We start from the raw sequence: 20,875 nt of genomic DNA, 5'->3' as shown, positions 1-20,875 counted from the left end.
TCATATACAGTATGTTAATTTTAGCAATCACCTGACCTGCGTGATGAGGCTGTAGTTCTGATGCTATTGTAATATGGTAAAACTAATGCCCATAATTCTTCAGTTTCAATGTACGTCTAATCAGTTCTAAACTGACTTGTAGTAGAAATTTTTAACTAATTGGGGATTTTAATCAGAATAATTAAGAGAAAACAGACATTCCATTTCTTTTAAAAACTAATTATAAAACATAAGAAGTGTGCAAAGATAGATCCTTAAAATCTTCCTGACTTTGCATGTTCTAAGACGTTGGTTCGACAGCTCTGAATCACCAGGGTGCTTACAGTTTGCTTTTCCCTGAATTTCTGCCCGCTTCAAACACTGGTGTTGAACTAATTGTGGAACCAAAAAGCAAGTATTGCTGGACTGCAAAATGGTGATGGAAAAGTACCTGGACGTTGTGCTGAAGAAGTAAATTCCGCTTCAGCCCATATCACAGTACTTGTGTGGCTTTGGGGAAAATCTGCTTTGTGTAATTGGATGCGGGAGTCAGCATTTGGATAAGATTTTAGAGGGAAACTTCTGTTATGACAAAAAGCTTTAAAGGCGCTGCAATAAGGAAGCACGGGTTGCACTTATTAAGTCGGAGCACTTATTTTGGGGCGGGTTTGTAGCTGGGCGCTGCCGCCAGTATCTGCTCCCACGGAACTCCGTCGCGTTCCTTCCTCGGAGCCCGAAAGCATTCAGGGAGGCGCGGCCCGCAGCCCCTCCGCTCCGCCCGGCAGGGGCGAGCGGCGGCCCCGCGTCCGCCCCCACCCCCGCCCCTTCCCCTCCTCGCGGTGGGGCCCGGCACATCCGCGCTGCCAGCGCTGCCGCCGCCACAAGCCGCCGCCCCGCGGCCCCGGGAACGCCGGCAGGTACCGGGGGGCGGTGGGGAACGGGACGAGGCGGGGCGGCGGCACGGGCCGCGGCGAGCAGAAAGGCGGCGCTGCGCGTCGCTGCCCGCCGGGCCCGGCCCGGCCTCCGGAGCGGCGCGGAAGGGAACGGCGGGCGGCCCGGGCCCGGCCTCCCGCCTCTCCTCCCACCCCCCCGGGGCCGCTCCACTCCTGGTGCGGTTCTGGCGCGGGCCCTCGGCCCCCTCACCTGCCCGCCCGCCGCCTCCCCGCGCCGCGGGGCCTGACCCGGCCCGGCCTCACCTCGTCTCGGAGGCGGGACCGCGGCTTCCCCTGCCTGAGCCTGGCGAAATCGATCCCTCCGGCATGAAGCGGGAGTGGAAGCTGGCTGAGCCAGCTTAAGAAAGCGTGGTTGCGATGACCACCCTGCTCCAATTACGGCGTTATTGTGCTTTCTACAAACCAGCTGCTTAAAAACGCCGTAGATAAATGCTCACCTCCCTCCAGGTGTTTTTGGCTTGGGGAAAGGAAAAAGAGGTGAAGCTGATTCAGCACCAAAAAGCCGTGCAGCTGAGGTTTGTTTCTCAGATCATAAGCACTGTTACTCGCTCACTCTCGTGCTAACTGTAACAGCGGTGTTTACACCAAAGAACGTTAACGTTCGAGCATGCAAGACAGGAAGTCACCGGTTCCTAAATACAGAATGGCAGCTTGAAGCAGTTGCACTGGTGGACCACTCACAGAACAGAGAGCTGTCAATGGGCAAAAGAATGACTAGCTGCTTTTTTTTTTTTTTTTTTTTTTTTTTTTTTTTTTTAATGTTTTCGTATTTTATGAGGCTTTGATAGTACAAAACATCAAAGATGTCTGTTGTCTTTTTTAGTGCATGTTCTTTGGCAACGTTTTTACATCCCACAGCACACTTTTTTGGGATTTCTTGAAAGCCAAGACTTAAACAAATGGCTCTCTATTTTAGGTACCCACGAAAATACCCTGAAAGAACCTTTTTTTTTTTTTTTTTTTTTTTTTTTTTTTTCTGTGAAAGGCTCACTCTTCGTAATTTTCAAAGCAATAGAGCCTGATGTGTGTTTTGAGTCAGGAACCCAAAAGTGAGGGCAGCCAATACTATGAAGCATTCTGAAAACCCTTGTCAAGAGTATGCAAGATTGTGAACTGGAATCTTTGCAGATTTAGGGTAATTTCATTTAATGAATGAATGTAATTTATTTAAAGGTAAATGTAATTTAATATCTGAGTTGTTAAAAGGAAAAAGAGACAATATGGAATTATTATATTTTGTAAGATACACTTCAACTCAGTTACAGTTTTGTAACTTAAAGTCTCTTATGGCATATGATGCAGTTCTGTTTTCAGAGATTTTATACAGTAATAGTTGAATATTTGGGTAGGAAGATGCATTCTGTTTATGTGTCCACCTAGGAGTCAGACTGAAGAATAATAAAGTGACTGTCATCATGACAACCATAAGACAGAGAAAGGGTGGAAAAGTCCCAGAAGCAGATGAAGATCAGCCTTCAGAGGAGAAGAACGTGAATTCTGAGGGAAAAATTCTGTCTGGTGGGTAAATTAACTGGCTTGTAACGTTGTGGCTTTCTAGTAGCATTTAGCTTCAGGTTTCTGTCCTAGACACATAGGTTAGAACTAGGTTAGAACTAGGTACATACCAAATAAATTTTCATACTTGAACATCTGTTACCAAAATGAATTGGATGAGACTAAGGGTATGCAAACTACTGCACAACACTACCATCTCCATTTTAAAACCCTAATTTAAATTTAATTATAATTAATTATATAATTATATAATTATTATTATATTATTATTATATATTATTATTATATATTATTATTATTAATAATTAAATTATATAATTAATTAGTTGTAATTAATTATATAATTTAAATTTAAATTTAATTTCAACTAAAAGCTGTTCAGTAATATGACACACTATCAGATGTCGTATAGCAATCATAGGTTCTTGAAGATATAAAAGTTATCAGTAACAAAAGAATTTGAAGACCTCTGACAAACTGTACTTAAGTATAAGCAAACTGCACATGAAATATTAATTTAACTGCAAACTCTCACCTGTAGTACAGAACAGACTATCTAGATGAGTTTAAAAGAGAGACCTTAAGTGTTTTCATTTGAGGATCTGTGTAAATAATAAAGTACTAACTGTGTTCTTTGGATTTATAACTTCAGAGTTATCAGAGTTTTAGTTTTTGGTTTTGTTTGGGTTTTATTAGTTTAAGGATTTTTTTTTATCTAAATTTTGTACGTTCTGTAGGTTTCTGTACATGTATTTTTGGTAGATGGAAGTTACCTCAGTTGCTTACACACAAGCACATTTAGGCTACAATGTTATTGTCTAGCCCTCAGCTCCATTGAATTGTGTTTTTGTTACTGTTTATGTAGATGTAGCACACAGTATGAAATAGCTGCTTAAGGGACAGAATTCCAGATCACTAAAATCCATATTAAGTCTTATATCAACATTAAAAAAAATCATGAATGTAAGTATACAATGCTTACAGTGCAGTACTAATACAATACTTGAGCTGCCTGGAGACGCAACCTTTTCTTCCCTTTGTTCTGTCTGTAATCTCATTCTGATGTGAAAAGGAGATTATCTGCATTTCAAAGCTTGACGCTATCATCAAAGGCTGCTTTGGCCACTGTCTCCTTGTGAGTACTTACTGAGACTTCTGAGCCTTCAAAGTTTTTTTTAATTAAAAAAAATACACCCCTCTCCCCCCCCCCCAAAAAAAATAAAAACAAAAACAAAACTGGCACCTATACTAAGAAGTTTGAAGATCTCAATGTCTTTTGATGTAACAGTCATCTTGTATAGCCTTAATTAGAAATGCTGCCCTGGAGGATATTTCAATTTAGATTTACAAGTTAGATATATTTCTCTATTTGTATAGAGTTGTTGTGTTCTTAAATTCTAACTATGTATTTCCAGTTAAGGCACACCTTATTTTGCTTTGCATGCATTCTGAGTTCCTGCATGAAATAATAAAGACACATCTCCATAAAAAGAGCTCTAAAAATCCAATGTCCTGCTGCCTAAGAAATGTAAATTTACTAGCACACTGTATAGATGAGTTCCGAAGTTCACCAAAGTTGAATTATGACTTCACAGTTACACAGTCAAATATTTCTCTTCCAAGATCATACAGGTGGAAAGCTGTGGAATATACTCTCACTAACTGTTGGTGGAATTGTTGCCATCTTTCTTGGACTTCTTACTTCTGTTTATGTTGCTACACTGCATGAAAATGACCTGTGGTTTTCCAATATTAAGGTAAAATTTATTTTCATAGAGCATTAATAAGAGTGTTAGTTGAAATTTCATTTACTTATCTTGCAATTGTTCAGAGGCATGGAATATTTCCAAGTGTTTTTTTTTTTAATTTGGTATGTAAAATCAGGAGCTGTACCTCCCTTCTCACAGCTTTTTGTATCCTCAGTCATTTCTGTTATAATACCATTCAATATATAATACCGTTCAACTGTTTTCCTTCTAAATACATTGCTAGACAACTGTGCCGTTGCTTTCCTACCTCAAGAACAGCAATGGTTCTTTCAGCGACTGGTCATTATCTAGAAGAGAGTTTAACAGTCTACTATATGTTGTTTTATAATCATCTCATGCATCCAAAGCAATCCAAAACTACCAGCACCACAAAGAGATAAAACAATATGCAAAATCTTGGCAAATAATTCTTTAATTGCTATTATGCCGTGGTCTTGTAATGCAATTTAAGCAGTCCCTTAGTAATCAATACTAATTTTATGGAAGAATATTCTAAATGTGCGAAATTCAGAACATATTTCAAACATTTACCAATGTCAAACCAAGATCCACAGTGCAGGGGAAACCAGCTCTGGCTGGTTTTCTCCCTAGAATCATTTTATGGGAAAATAATACAGCTGTACACACATCTAAATTTAACCAGTGAAAAGAATTAGGTGAGTCATTTTCCTTTGAAGATGCCCAAAATAAGTAGACTTTTTTAGGTCTACATGTATAATGGAACAACTATATTTAACTGCAATACTTGTATTGCAATATGTGTATTTTTTATCCTAGGCACTTTTCCTGTCCAAGATACACATACACAGCAAAAATAAAAATAGTTGGCATTTACTGAAACAACTGCTGCTGTAGTGTACGTGTAACACTGTGCTGTATGCACTGACATCTTTCTTTGAATATAGAATCACAGAATTCTTTGAGTTGGAATGGACCTTTCGAGGTCATGTAGACCAACTCCCCTGCAGTGATCAGATGCCTACAGCTAGATCATTGGATATATATGGAAGGTGCACCTCAAGTAAAGTCTTTTGGAAACACGTTCTACTATGAAAATAACAGAATAGGTTGGAATTTTATCATCTTTTCTGTCAGCTATCATTGTTGTTCAAATGCAAACTCTGAAGAAGCCTTAAACAGGAATGAGCCAAGGCCACGTAGCAAATGAGTACTGTAACACAAACCATTTCAGGGTTTTCATTTGTTCTTCATCCCTTTTGAGTAAACATTTAGTCTTCTAATAATTTTGTCTTAGTAACGTGGCTACTTACAAGAGCCCAGGAATAAAAGTAACAAATCTGAAGTGGTTCAGACATGCCTGATAAGAAAACTGGGATTCCTTCTCTGAGAGTTTATATTGTCTCTGTTTACATTCTGAGAATAAAAGAAGGATGAGAAAACGTGGAGAAACTGGTAGGCAGCTAATTAGAACTTCACAAACTAAATGTGAGCCATAAGCAGAAAAAAACAGCAGTCCAGAACTTTTGTAGTATCTTTCCAAAGGAGTACACATTGTGTGGTTGTTGAGTACATTTACTCTGAATTGAAAGTATGATTCCACTTAGGTGGAACCATGCCATCCTAACAGATGGATTCGAGGTTAACCAGCCAAGAGACCATGTATGTGGATTAAATGTGTTTGCTGAAGGCATGATTTGTAACCAGAAGCACTGATAGCAGCTGTCTGCATTGGGTTGTACAGTTGAGGAAGTTTTCAAATCTTTCTGGTTTGAATTTCTTAAATTGAACAGCTAAAAAATATTTTCAGTAACAGAAACTGCGCTTTAGCTTTGTGAAAAAAAATAATAAATTGGAGTTTTTCTTGTACTCTTTATTTTTAAAAATCTCAACTAAAACTTTGGCTGCTTGCTCAGTGTTCTGAATGACTTGGCTAAGGAGCTTGAGGAAAACTGAGTTCTAGAGTTTTGCACAGCCCTTGAGAGGGAGAGTCCTTTACATTTTGTTTTGAAGCTTAATATTATTAGAATACAATTGCATACATTAAAATTATGTGTAACTCTATATGTATCTTGGAGAATTTTTTTTTTTCTAACAGTGGTAACTTCTTTTCTGAGCACTTAGAAATTGAACCTGCATTAAGGCAAACATGCTCTTACAATGCTTACCCATAAGTCTGTATGGTTTTTATTGACATGGAGTACTAGGAAAAGTATAAATTGCTGTAAAACTGGAAAAGTCTTGTGAGCGAATAAAGCAGATGTTATCTTAGCATGAAACAGATGTAATACTCACTAGTGTTTGTCTCATAAAGTATAGCATTTGGTTGAATGCAGCTGGTGCCAGGATTACAAATTAATCATGTTTGAATGCATTTTTGCTAATTAGATTCCCCTCTGTGACTACACTCTCCCCCCTAATAAATTCCAAATGTTAACGTTCTTTTTTTTTTTTTTTAGACTTAGAATCAGCTGCTTTTTTGGTATTAGAAAACTTTTCCGTAATGATGAATTTGAAAGTAGAGCGCATTGAAAATGCAGCACTCTCATTTTGCTAAGTATGTTGCTTTTACTATTTAGTGCCAATGCTGGTTTCTTCTGCTGATATTATAAAAATTTGTATGCTGCAGAGCAGCTGGAAAGTTTAATTGTAGACTTGTTTTGAATCAGATGCATTTTTATCTGTTGATTTTTCTCAGACCAGAACTAAAACTGATTTATTTTGTGAAGTTAACTTCAATAAAACACATATTTTGAAATAAGATTCTGTACTGGGCAGTAGTGGCAGTAAGGGATTTTCTGTCTAGCTTTATTTTAGCTCTGAAATAGTATGGATTCTGTGCCAGCAGAAGAGATAGAACCTGTAGGGAGGTAAAGGTCTTAGGATTCTATGCATGGCTGTTTTAACTAGAATGGCATTCATAAAAATACCAGAAAACAGTATCATTCTATTATTTCAGTAATGTTCTTTTGTAAAGAAACCTGAATTAATGAGATTATCTTCAGAAATCTCAACCAAATCTCTTAATGTATGTCTTGCTTGCACCACATATGGGAATCTCATTGGATTTTCAAATCTGGATATCAACCATTTCTAATTGATTGTTTATCAGAGATAATTGCAAGAATGCTTTTAAATAAACCACTGAAGTGATAACTGGTAGTAAAATAATTTTCTAAAAGATGCCTACTATTTCTCATCAAATTAGCTGTGCATGCAGTCTTATCTTGGTTAAATGTGGTCACCCAAGCATGTCTGAATTTGTTAAATTTCATCAAATCCTCACAACTGATAAATTAATAAAAGGAAACAAAAGAGATCTTGTTCTGACTAGTTTTATCTAGGAGAGCTTTCATGCCTCACTTGACCCCACCTGCTGCAGTATCAGCCAAGAAAATGTCAGAGTTTGAGGTGCACCTAACTTGGATGATTTGAACATTTTAGATTAAAAAATAACTCCACCAATGTCTAAAAACAACTAAATAGTCAGTTCTCCTTTTACCCAAAATTTAAGTATAATAATATGAAAGTAACAAACAGCTGGCTTCTAACAAGAAACAGCACTTAGCAGGTGGGCAGCAGCATACCCTGCCAGCTGAGATCCCAGGGTTGGGATTATGTTGTAGTCCCAAGTATCACATACTGATTTAATCAAGCCTTATGGTGGCAAAGCCATGGAACACTACGGGATATCCACATCTGGAAAAAAACATTATATTGCATGGAGCACACATAAGCAGTTTTAAACTCCAGCTGCTGGCCACTGCACCTATCTAAACATTGAATATTACAAAAATTGTAAAATATCTATAATGTTTCAATTTTGCATATTGGTAACACAGAAGTCATATACATTACTATGTTAACAGAAGCATCAGCATCTCCAGCATTTGCTTCTCGCCCAACTGTGCTTTATTTTTTTTAAACTTTATTTTACCTTTATTTAAACTAAGTTTAATAGAATGAACTCAAATACTCAAACCACTCTGTGGGCCAGTTTCCCCCATGTAGATAGAATGAGAGTTTCTAGTTTTTATTCATACTGAAATCTGAAATAAATTTTCTATTCTAAAATTGGCACTTCAGTAATCGGTTGGATGAGTATCCAATCAAATCCATTGAATTAGGATTTTAGAAGGCTACTTCTGTAGGTTACTTTAATGTCATTGGTAGCAAAATTCACTAATTACCATACCTATCAGATTGACTTAATGGAAGAAAAAAACTGGCTGCTTCACGTTATTGTGAACAGCAAATAGAAATTGAATTTATTATTGAACTTTCACCTACAGGAAGTTGAAAGAGAAATTTCATTCCGAACAGAATGTGGACTTTATTATTCCTACTACAAACAGATGATTCAGGCTGCTTCCATCCAGCAAGGTATTGTAAACAGTGAAGTAAGTTTTACTTCAGACTGTTGAAGAACAGACTGTTCTTAATGTATTTTCAAATGTGGTTGAGGACAAAGAATGCCTTAGGTTTGAAAGATGGTGTAATGACTGTACTGGAAACAGATTCGTTCTGTTTATCCACCAAGGAGCCACTAAGATATGGACATGACCTGTTTCACAGTGGTCCATTGGTTTCTGTGCCTCCCTCCACCTTGAAGGACAACTTTCATATCTGTTCAGGTTTCAGCCTTGCTGTTTTATTCAGTGCATTACTCTCATTATTATTTGTGTCTTGTTGTTTAATTTACATGATGAGTTATTTGTAGGAAGAGGTAATTTTACATTGTACACCAATACATAGTAAGTGACCCAATGAGCAGCTTTTAAAAGCAAGCCAAATACTATAGTGAGTTTACTGTGACTGCCATATTTTCTAGATTTCTAACGTGCTCTCTCACAACTTTGCTTATTCTACATTTTTTGTCAATATAAACATTGCATGCCTTTGAAGTAGTGACAAGAATGGTTCACTATCACATATTTTGTATTAGGAATCTAAGTGCAGAAATTAATGTTTTATATGTCACTAAATACATAGTACTTGAATTAGCACTCTGATTCATATTCTAGAAGACCTCAGATGGTCATAGTGATTTAGAGGCAGTATGATCTGAATCCTTGGCTCAACATTTGCAGGTTTTGGTGAAAGATCCTAAAATACCTTTGAAAAAATTGTTCACTGTTCAAATGAGGATGGAGGGGGAAAAAAATGACAATCTCCTATTTCAATTTCTCTTTATCATTAAGGTTTACATGGTTTAGTATATGACAATAAAACTGAATCTGTGAGGACAATTAACATACTTGAAAGAATGAATGTTTACCAGGAGGTGTTTCTCAGCATTCTGTATAGGATTCTTCCAATTCAGGTAGGCATTTATTTATGGCTTTAGACTGTAAGTGCATTATGAAGATTGTCCAGTGAATCATAGCTCTTCTTTTCAGTTGTTGTTTTTTTCCAATTAGAAACATTTCTAATGCCTTTTTAATTTATTAAAACAAAATCTAATTCATGTGAAGTATAATCCCCTCCCCAAATGTTTTATGACAACATCAGTGTTCTTGTGTTTTACAGCAATACCTAGAGCCTGTTTATTTTTATATCTACACTTTGTTTGGACTTCAGGCAGTTTATGTCATTGCTCTGTATGTAACAAGCTGGCTTCTTAGTGGAACATGGCTTTCAGGGTTATTGGCAGCTTGCTGGTATATTACCAACAGGTAGGTGAGAGTCAACATTCAGTTTTTCTAAAATTTTACCTCATGTCAGTGGTAGGGCACTAAACCTTCAGATGCATGATCAAACTAGACAGCTTCTCTCCAATTAGCCAGAAAATGAAAAAAAAAATAGAAAATAATTGGCAATCAAAAAATGAGCTAAAAATGCAGACTTAGAATTTTAAAGTTTCAAGAAATTGGAATATAAAATTTTGGTTTGAGTTGATCTCAGAGAGTAGACTACATCTTTCAGATGCATCTGAATCTGCAGATGACATACCCTGTCTTTTCCAGCCTGAGGTGTACTAAGTGCTAAAAGACATCTGTTTATACATTCTTCAGGTCTCACCTTACTATCTGCACAGCCAGCCTTCAGGGATTCTTCCAACAGCCTAAGATCATCACACTAAGTTCAGCTTCTCTGTTCCCTTATTCCTGTGGGGAATAAAAAAAAAAATTGTCAGTTGAACTACTTTAGTTCTTTACCACCAATTCATCATTCAGGGAGAAACAATAGGGACTGGCTTTAAGCAGGCACTGAACTACTGGAATGAAGCTAAAGCTAGTGACATGGGCTGTTTTCTGTAACAAGCAAGAACATTAAAGTACAGTGTCACTTCTCTCCAAAATGTTTGGTATGTTCATCAGCAGTTCTGAAGAAGTTTACATCTGCAGACGTATCCATTCCAGAGCAAATATGTGTATGTATTGTTAAAATGAGTGTTATTTCTCCTAAGACGAAAGTGATTTAAAAACATGTGCAATGTGTTCACATGTTTATTTCATAATGTTATCTTTTTCACTTACAAAAGCTTTGGATTTGTCTTTTTTTTCTAATAATTCATAAACAACGTCTGTTACCACTTATGGAGATAGAATAAGTACATGGAATTGATTTCAGATCAACACTGACCAGGTGAAGTACATCTGAGTAGTGCATTTTACATCTGAGAGTAAGCAGGTCTCATGCGTATTGCTTGTTTTGTGTTTAGCAAACATTTTATCTACACAAGATAAATTTGATTTAGTTGCTATAAACTTTGAGTTTTTATAATGATTGACCATTGGGAAGTTTTTCCTAACTTCTGTAACATAGATTTTATGTTAGAGTATTACAGAAATTACCTGAAGTTTCTGACTAGATTAGCAGTATTAAGATCCAATTCATTGGGCTCACACTGGAGAATCTGATGGCTTAACATTCTGATATTTGCTTTTACAGAAACCAAAAGGCAAAGTAGAATTACTTGTGACTTAAACTACACATGCTGCACTTTGAGATTGCTCTGTTTATTTCTAAGTTAACCAGGCAGTGCTTTAGCAGTAAAATTTAATACATCCTACAAATTTTTTAACAATAAGTGATGTTTAAGTACAACACTTGAGTCATGGAAACAATCTGTAGATCTGCAGAATTTTCATAATTTTTTTCAGAGCCAGGAATGTTTAAGGAACTAAATTAATGAGCCTACATATCTAAAAGACCACAAAACACTCCCATCATTTCAACTTTTCTGTCACCAATGTTGGTGCTCTGTTTGCTTTAAATTTATGAAACTGTTTTTGCAGAATAGATACTACAAGAGTAGAATTCACCATTCCCTTGAGAGAAAACTGGGCCCTGCCATTCTTTGCGGTTCAGATAGCAGCCATCACATACCTATTCAGAAGTCATTTGCAGCCAGCTCAAGAAGTGAGTATTTCTTATAAGTACAACACAATATAACTGCTATCAGAAATACTCATGTAGAAGTTGGGGAAAATTACTTTAAAAGCATTTCTAGCACTGGAGTTAATGTATGTCTGTGTGAATATGTATGTATATATGTATGTATATGTATGTGTACATAGCATAAATACAATTACTTGAAGCTCCAAAAATACTCAAGCAAATTGTTACTGCAGTTAAAGAGCATGAATTCTCATTTTAAAAATGAATTTAAAACCAAATTAAATAATCTGATAAAGAAAGTAAGTGTTAAATAAATCTTCTTTCCACCCTCCTAGAGATTGACGCTTCTGGGTGTATTTGTAGCAACCTTCCTCTTTAGCTTGACTTGGCAATTTAATCAGTTTATGATGCTGATACAAGCATTGGCATTATTCATACTGGACTGCTTTGACATACTTCCCACAGCAAAGGTAAGATCATGTTTGGAAATAAGCAAACTTTTCTCTTTTCTATGATAAAGCTAACAGTTCTGGAAGTATTACAGTAACTGGTGTAAGGCCTGTATGCCCTTGTGCTTCTGAATAATCATAGCACATGTCTTTTAAGTGAAAAAGTGAATAATCAAAATATACATTATCTCTGTTTTTTTTCCCAGCTGATTTTCACTTCATGTAGTTAACTTATGTTGCTAAACTTTCATCTAATTTTGTTAAGACATTGCTACAGTTTGACAGTACTAATGGGACTGGTTTTAAACACCATTCTAACATTTATTTACCACAACTTGAGCATGTCCTATGGAAATGGTCAGGAAAAAAAATCTTTGAGCTGAAGTCATAAGAGTTTAAGAATTTTACTTGAACTTCTGTACATCCTTGTTTGAAAGCTAGGTAGAGGCACTGTACCACAAAAGGAAAGAGAAAGGTGGACAGGACTGCTCAGGAGAAACAGTTATCTGTTATAAGCTATTGTCCAGCACAAAATAATATTGAAATTCACCACAAACTGAATGAGATGAAAGTAAAGCAAACATCACTAGGAAGATCTTAGGAAACAAGTACGCTATAGAAGATGAAACTACTTTCTTTGAATCCAATGCCAGTGTACAATTCTGCTGGCATTTTAGCCTTTGCAATTAGTACACAATTCGAAAAAGCTTCTCACTTAAATTTAAGAAAAGTTATGATAGAATGAAGAGTAATTCAGGTTAATTTCATTCAAAATTTGATGCTGATTTGAATATTAGTGATTGTTTTAACGTAACCAAGTGTTAGTATGGTGAATATCACAATAATGTGGTTTATTTAAGAGTTACTGAACCGTTTTCATTATATTTGTACATGTAAGCTGAAATTAACAATTAATGTGACTAATTAGCTACATTACATGCTGGCATACCTTAAATTACAGCTTACCTTAAATTACCTTAAATTAACAGCATAAAGCTGATCTTTAATGGATTTACTGCACCACTGTTATTCCATATTAATTTTCCAAAAGCACTGCTTAACACTGCCATTTAACAATCAACTTGATGACCACAGTAAAGCAAGACTGAACTTTACTTTTTGTAAAGTAAAATTTATGGTTTTGGCACCAATGTGTCAGAAAATCAGCTGTTTTTTTAGTGTTTGCATGGAAGTAAATGGGCATAATGGTTTGAAAAGACATAAAGGAAGTTACACAGGGATTAGATAATAATTAATGCTGTACTGCATTAAGCTGAAGGTCTTTAGTCATAAAAACATGCTAGAGGCTACAGATATACTTTTGTGACTAAAGAAAATAGATTACATCTCCCAAATCCTAACTAATTAATATTTTCCTCACTCTGCAAGTATTTAACTTGCCCAATTTATTACAGCATCAGGTTTCCCAGGAAAAGTATAAAATATTAACTACTATTTCTATAAATATAGAAAAAATATAGTAATGGCTGTATGATGATTTTGTGCAAGAAAATTGTTTTGCAAAAATAATTGATGCTGAAATAAATTATAAAACACAGTAAAAGTAAAGCAGCTTACAGTAAAATTTTGAGTCATAAAAATCTCATTTTTACAGGTTACGTGGCTCTATATCATCCAAATTTCTGGATTACTGCTAGTCTGTGCCCTACAGTTCTTTAACTCAATGATTCTTGGATCATTACTTATAAGCTTTAATGCTTCTATCTTGATAGCAAGAACAATCCAGGTATGTATTGAAATATGTTTGAAGTAATATATAAACAGTATAAATGAGTAATTTATATGCATTATAATCTTAAATTTCTAATACTAATTAGAAAAATTACTTTAGAGTAGAAGAACAAAAACATTGCATGATCAAATAATGAATTCAATTACACTAACTACAATTGAGCACATCAAACACCATAATTCTGTGATTTCTATTAACATTTATGATTGTGCAAGCTGCCATTTGAATTCCACATAAAATCTGCATAAATGGACTTCACACCTGTTTCAGCAGGTTTTGTCTTGGATGCAGAGATCTGCCTCAAACAAAATATTCTATGAGAAATAGGTACCTGTCAAATTCAGTTTACTGAAATACGTTTTTTCCTTCAAAGATTGGGATTTTTCCTCTATTTACATACAGTCTCTTTTTTTTTCCTGATAGTGGAACTGTTGACAGCCAATAGCCAGAATATTTGAACAAATAGAGCTTTCCCTGCTGTCTCTCACTCACCCAAACTTGTAAAATCAGAACTGTGATTTTATTTTTTTAAGATGATATCTGCACCCACTCCAAGTTGTCTATGAGTGGAACAGTTCTCAGATCTGGAGCTTTGAATTGGTCAAAATCATATCAACTGACAGTTGTTGTCACATTGCCACATTTAGGTGAAAAGTGTAATGAATAGATAATTGAAAAGATACACACTTGGCTAGTTACAGAACTGTGCTAAAACAATATGCTGAAGGGTTTTTTATGATGTCATTCCTTCAGTTTCAAGGAATAAATATATCTTTATTTTAGATATTTAGATGTATGAGCTTTTGCTTGTGAGCCTAATACAAATCTCATCCTGACTTAAGGCCTAATTACATAAGTGATTTCAAATAGTCTGTGTTGGTTCTGTTCCAATTACATACAAATCCTAGATATTTTAAGTACTTCAATATTTTCTTCTTTCTAGAAAAACCTAAAAAAGGGCAGCTTGCTTAATAGGCTTCGGAAACTTATCCTCCATGCACTATTAGTGTCAAGCTTGACTCTTCTAGTAAATAAATTTATCAAGGTAAGCAAATTACTTTCAATACAGAAGTGTTACAAAATTTAATGCATTGAAAGATACTTGTTAAGAGGGCACATACAACAACATCTTTAAAAGTTTCCATGATTTCGCTGTGTTTCAGATTAGGTTTCAGAAATTAAAGATTGTTTTGCTAACTGTGTTGGTATGATTTTGAAACACAGTCTTAAAATTGTTAATGTAAATTAACACCACATATTCAAATACATATTCATAACTAAAAGCCCACCTGTAGGTGGCTTCAAGTTATGAATAAACTAGATTTATACTACATTACGATACTGCTCAGTGTTTGCTAAGTTTCATTGATTGACTTTTCAGTTAACACAGTTATATTGAATACTTGCTATAAAAGTGATGTAGGTGATACAATACCTTTACTTGCTTCTTGTGCATTGAGATCTACACAATAGTGAAGCAATAACACTTTTTCTTCCAGAGACTTTATAACCCAAATGTTAAAACTTAGTACACGAGGAGTATAAAAATATCACAGTATGATGTAGTAAGTCAGGGAAGTAGAAAATATGGCTAAAGCCAACTTATCATTGGTAGAATTTATCTGTAAATATATATATTTTTAAGTGTATTTTAAAAAGTAAATAATTTGCTCCTGGGGCCACAGCACCACGTTACAAAATGAGTGCTTATTTCATTGCAAAACATCCTACCTTTGTAAGCCTGTGCTTCTTCACAGTTTGATTTAACATAGTAAACAATTTTTCTTAACCTTTTAGGTTTTTTTTATACTTACAATGATTGCTCTTTTATTTTTTCCCTCCTCCATAGAAAATTCTTAATCTTGAGTCAGATGAACATATATTCAAATTCCTCAAAGCAAAATTTGGATTTGGAGCAACAAGGTATGATTTAGCTGCAATTCTACTTTTTGTTGTTCAGCTTCAACAACGGCACCACTGTGGCGTTATGATTGCTTGAGAAAAAAGAAAAACTGATTCTTCTTTATTTCAAATTATGACATACATGATGACAAGTATTATTCTTTTTTCTTTAGAGATTTTGATGCTAGTCTCTATCTTTGTGAAGAAGCTTTTGGTTTACTGCCCTTAAATACTTTTTCAAGACTCTCTGATACATTACTTTTTTATGTCTACATATTCGTTCTCTTCCCTATGACAGTAACAGCTGTCATTGTTGCTCTTCGGAACCTCAGGTAAAATACATTTCAAAAATAATTCAGTTTGTCATGTTCTGTCATTGTTGTTTTGGTTTTTAGGTGTTTGTTTGTTTTTTTAAAATCAGTTTTATCTTCTTCAGCAGGCTTGGGAACTGACAGCATTAGACCAAGATGTTCAAGCATGAGTTTCTAGAAACAATTGAGGTCTAGAAACAATTACTTCTAGAAAAGTATATGTGAAAGTAAACACTTAATGCTGTATCAAGCTGGTGCTAGAAGGCTTAATTATATCAGGCGTAATATAAGATTGTGGACTCACAATAGCAGTATTGTCCTTTAATATCAGAAGGATTAAATGCTTTTATTAACACTTATTACTTGTTGTGCTTAATCAGCTGTTCAAATCAAGCCCTCGAAAAAATGGAAGAATGCACTGTATCACTGAAGCCTGATGCTGCTTACAACTTAATTCACACCGTTCTGTTTGGATGTCTGGCATTAAGCACAATGAGGTACTTTCCAATTATTAATTTACTAAAGGTTTTCGTAGACAACACATTTTAGTGGGAGTGTAAAATATGCTGACCACAAACTGATAGGGCTAAGAACCTTCTTTTTCTCCCGGATCTATCATTCCTTCTTTCCTAAAGCATTTCCCAAAATCCTAACAAAAATATTGTTTGGAGTTTTGGGGCAGATATGTTCTCAAGAGCACACAGTAAAAAGTGACGTTTATGTTTCACAAAATTATTGTGGAGTCCTGAAAGTTCAAGAAAACTGTGTTCAGAATTTCTCTAACATAAATTCCCTTATCAATACAGACTGGCAAAAAGTGAAAAGGCAAAAACTTGTCTGTATTATTTCAGAATGAAGTACCTCTGGACATCCCACATGTGTGTATTTGCATCTTTTGGTCTGTGTAGTACCGAAGTGTGGCGACTTATCTTGAAATGTGCTCATCTCTACACATCACAGCGGGTTAGCACTATGCTTACTGCATTTCATAAAGCTTTTTTTCTTTTTTTTTGCTAAACCAGTCAAGACTCAAAACTTTAAAAATGAATTTTGTTTGTCCTTTCAAACAAATTATTTCAGAAGCACATTTGTATTAACTTATTTAATAAAGCATACTTTCTAGTGTCCTATATATTGAACAATTCCATTTTAATACTCTAGATGGCAATATTGATATAGCTATGAAAAATAACCACAGCGTTACATCTTAGTCACCATAATAAGAAATCAGCAGCAGTCCAAAAAGAACTTTACAATCTGTTAAAGTGAAAAACACAGTGTTTGTAGAAAGCAGATTAAACATATAGTTATAAATCCATCACTTTATCATGGGTGTATAAAAAAGGCTTCACTTTAAAACAAAATCAAAATCGGATTGTGACTTTAAAATTCACAATATGTAAATTCCAGCACATTATAGTGTGTCAGATCAATATGTTAATAACTAAGTAACCAAATAAATGTACTGTAACAATAACCTTTTCTTTTGTGGTTTTTCTTAGACACAAGTGATTAAATATTTGATACCAATAATTACATTACTATACATTTTATATAAGGTAAGTGTTTTTCGCTCAATGTTTTGGCATTTTTTAACTGAAAGGAGTTTTCTGAAGAGATTCTTATGCATAACTGTTTAGACATTTATAGTTAAATTTTCAAAATAATGATAGACCTACTTAATGTGTAAATACAATTTCATATGCACAAAAATATATGAAGAGTAATTTGGACTCATTTGATCTAAAGTAGTGTTCATAGAAAAAAGATGGGTTTGTCTAATTATACGTTTAAGTTACTAAGTATGATTTATATGCATAACTTTATGGAAATATGGGCTGTCTGTTTTGATTTTACCTAAGTTACATTAAAAAAATGCAGATTACATGCACATTGTTCAATTGTGTAATGATTTATTGTAAGAGCAGAAATAATCAAAACATTCACTGCAAAATGTACTGCATTGCCTCATCTGATACATTTTAAAATACAGAACATAAAAAGCGTAAATAATGGGCTAAAATTATAACATCTACAAGTTTATTAGTCTGTCAAAGTAGGGAGAGTTCTATCATTAAACTAACTGGCATGCTTTCCTTTTAACCTGCATTTGCAAAGAAAAAAAATCAGAAGGTTCTTCATTGGAGAATTAACTTCTGCAACAGTTTATTTAGTGTAGTTGCACTGATATATTCTACAAGTGGACAACTTAGAATTTTTTTTTTTTTCATTTGTGTGCTAGTTGGGGAAGTCATTTACCATTTCTACCATCTATGAAAATGATTGAAATAATGACATTTGTTTCGATACAGGTGATGCTAAGAGCATAACGTTCTAACTGATGGTCTAATGTGACAGATCAGATAGGAATGCATTTCTTCTCATTCTTTATGAGTAGATAGAAAGTTCTTGAATCCTGTCAGATTCAATTCTGAAGTCAACAGAAATCACTGATTTTTTATATGCTTTAGATCATTCAGTCTCATTTTCATGGTTGTTTTTTTTCCCCCTAGATATGGGAAATAATTTTTACTGACGTTAAAAATACCACTATTCAAAGTGCTCAGCAAGAATAGTGAAATTTGCCAGCCTGGTATTTTTTGTTGGGCTTTCAGAAGTCAGTTCTTACAAATACAGCTACAAGAGGTGTGGGTATCTATGTATGTGTTCTTTGAAAAGCAAAAGAAGTTAGGGAGCTTTCAGGAAGAAGATTAGCTGACAGACCAATAGACAGATAAAGCTTGTCACCAGATTTCCCCTCAATGACTGGAATAAAAATTCTTACAGAGGAAGATCCAGAAACTGCCAGTCAGGTCTTTGAGACAGCATTTTGTATTCTCCCTCCAGAAGCTTTAAACAAAAAAGACAGAGCAAGTAGCTTTAGATAAGGGACTTTATCTTTCTACTTTCCAGATAAGAATTCATGTGTTCTTGCACAATGACTGCTCAGACTGCATGAACATCTTGCACATTCATCACAAACTTTAACTAACCATCATAGTTAGCTATTTTGAACTGACAGTGAATGTTAATTTGCATTCTATAACCTGTTCTGGTTGCATTTGTCAGAAGAACCAAGCTTCAGCACCATTCCTCAAAATAGGAGCATTATGGGATTATTAGCCTAATCCTAAGTAAACTAATGAAAGCCTCTCTTGAGGCTTGTGGTTACTAGGGTCCCAAATATATCACTCGATCATTAACTTTTTCAGACATGGATGCAGCTAAAATGCTAGTTGTTCAGATTTCATTAAGTCTTGAGACATACAAAACATCTATATTCCTATTTAAAAGGTTTTCTTCGTTAGTATGACACAAACAACTTCTTTCAGATAAACTGAAAGTGTTAAATTATTTCTGTGAATTCTTTAGCTGCCCCAGCATTCAGTAGATAGCCCAGCGTCATCACATTTTCAGTACATCACAGAGCAGGTTTATAAAATAATTTATAGAACTGAAAGAGTCAATTTCTTTCAGCCTCCAGTCAGAAGTGATGTTCCAACCTCCCAAAAATCTTTGGCTTCATGGGGTAATTCAGCAGTGAAGAGAAGAATTTGTCTTCCCTCATTTCACAACTGCTTAATTTACTTATTAATCTCAAGGGAAATTTTCTGAAGAGCAGAAATACACTGTTATAATACTAGAGCACTTTGCAATACACAACCAAAGCCAGTATTTCTGCCATAACTATCTATTAGATGTTTCTCAGTGTAGTCAGTATTTAACAAATGTATCAAGTACAGAGTTATACTAATAAGCATCTTAATTGGGCCAATTATATCTCCTGTGCTCCAGTCCTTCTACATAATTACACTTCTAGTGAAAGAACATATTTTTACCAAGTAGCTCAGCAGGATCAGTTTCAAATTTGTCCCGAGTTCCAGGATGAAAAATGGTATAAATTAGAAGATTTGTTGCTTTTTTAATCAGCAGGAGGCTTTTCTTATACTTTTCCTATACTTTTTCTTGTGAAATTTCACTTTACAAGCCAGCAATTCTTATTATCTAAAGAAAGTAGGATTGGAATGGGTTTCACCCATTACAGCTTCTCTAGTAAAGACAGATACAAAACAATCAGTCATTAGCATTGTCATCTTTCTTAATGGATCCCTTTTGCCCTTGAATCTTCTAGAGGCCTGTTGCCACCTGTCACAGACGTAGATTGATCTAGTCAACTCCATGACATTAAGCAACAAAAATTTGTTCTTTTAGTTGTTTGGGGTTTTTTTGGTCAGCTTTTGATGGCTTTGATATCTTGGTTGTTACACACTGAACTATTCTTTATCTTATTCCTTTTCTTAAAGCTTGCTCTGGCTGGAAAAAACTCAAAACATTATGATTCATTCAGAGAACTGAAGTGACTTGTTTGTGAAGCAGATAACTTGCTCAACAATCACTTTTGGTGGCAACTTTTAGTTTCCCACGGGTATTAAGTTATAAACTGGTCTTAAACTGATAGAGTACTGGGAAACTTCAGTGAGATCAGAATCTGAAAAAAGTTATTTTTCTCCTCAAGGTCACCAGAAGAAGTCATTAGGACTCTTCTGCTCATCTAGCAGGAGCTGCAGATATGTAACTCTCAAAATTTATATTATTACGACAATCACATATCTTTCATAAGAAGAGTAGAGCTTGAGTCTTGTAATCAGTGAGCTGGACAAACAAGACTGATTACCAACTGAGAGGAATTAATATCTATTTCAGCATCCAGAATTTGTGTTGGTTGTTTTTAGTGGGTTTTTTTGTTTTTTTTTTCATTCTGTCTTCAGTCTGTGTATTTTAATTGCAGTTCTGGCCAGGAATAATGGATGAACTGTTAGAGCTCAGAGAATTCTATGACCCAGACACTGTGGAGCTGATGAACTGGATTAAGTAAGAGGATTTTTTCTCTATTTAACTTAAATGCTATTTATGTAAATCTAATGTTCTTAGTTATAGTCCT

At 35.1% G+C, this 20,875-nt stretch overlaps 1 protein-coding gene across 4 annotated transcripts in view; it reads left to right on the top strand.

Annotated features, from left to right (window-relative positions):
- Window positions 1–797: 797 nt before the first annotated feature.
- The window catches only part of DPY19L3 (dpy-19 like C-mannosyltransferase 3), a 30,338-nt gene continuing 10,260 nt past the window's right edge, over window positions 798–20,875 (top strand). The window contains exons 1-16 of one of the 4 annotated variants that reach the window (XM_048958907.1): window positions 798–896; window positions 2,313–2,450; window positions 4,071–4,204; window positions 8,467–8,557; window positions 9,376–9,497; window positions 9,704–9,849; window positions 11,416–11,539; window positions 11,854–11,988; window positions 13,583–13,714; window positions 14,664–14,765; window positions 15,570–15,643; window positions 15,796–15,954; window positions 16,314–16,430; window positions 16,785–16,896; window positions 17,436–17,492; window positions 20,723–20,805. In XM_048958907.1, the coding sequence (XP_048814864.1) occupies window positions 2,348–2,450; window positions 4,071–4,204; window positions 8,467–8,557; window positions 9,376–9,497; window positions 9,704–9,849; window positions 11,416–11,539; window positions 11,854–11,988; window positions 13,583–13,714; window positions 14,664–14,765; window positions 15,570–15,643; window positions 15,796–15,954; window positions 16,314–16,430; window positions 16,785–16,896; window positions 17,436–17,492; window positions 20,723–20,805 (1,691 nt within the window). In that variant the 5' untranslated portion in view covers window positions 798–896; window positions 2,313–2,347. Of the gene's footprint in view, window positions 897–1,102; window positions 1,448–1,471; window positions 2,068–2,312; window positions 2,451–4,070; window positions 4,205–8,466; window positions 8,558–9,375; window positions 9,498–9,703; window positions 9,850–11,415; window positions 11,540–11,853; window positions 11,989–13,582; window positions 13,715–14,663; window positions 14,766–15,569; window positions 15,644–15,795; window positions 15,955–16,313; window positions 16,431–16,784; window positions 16,897–17,435; window positions 17,493–20,722; window positions 20,806–20,875 lie in introns of those variants that run through there. The other 3 variants (XM_048958909.1, XM_048958906.1, XM_048958910.1) reach the window with 3 other exon arrangements.

This window comes from Lagopus muta, chromosome 12, assembly GCF_023343835.1.
Source record: "Lagopus muta isolate bLagMut1 chromosome 12, bLagMut1 primary, whole genome shotgun sequence".
In the NCBI taxonomy this organism is placed as follows: domain Eukaryota; kingdom Metazoa; phylum Chordata; class Aves; order Galliformes; family Phasianidae; genus Lagopus; species Lagopus muta.
Note: the sequence above shows the minus strand (reverse complement) of the source record. Positions and strands in the feature narration are given on the sequence as shown.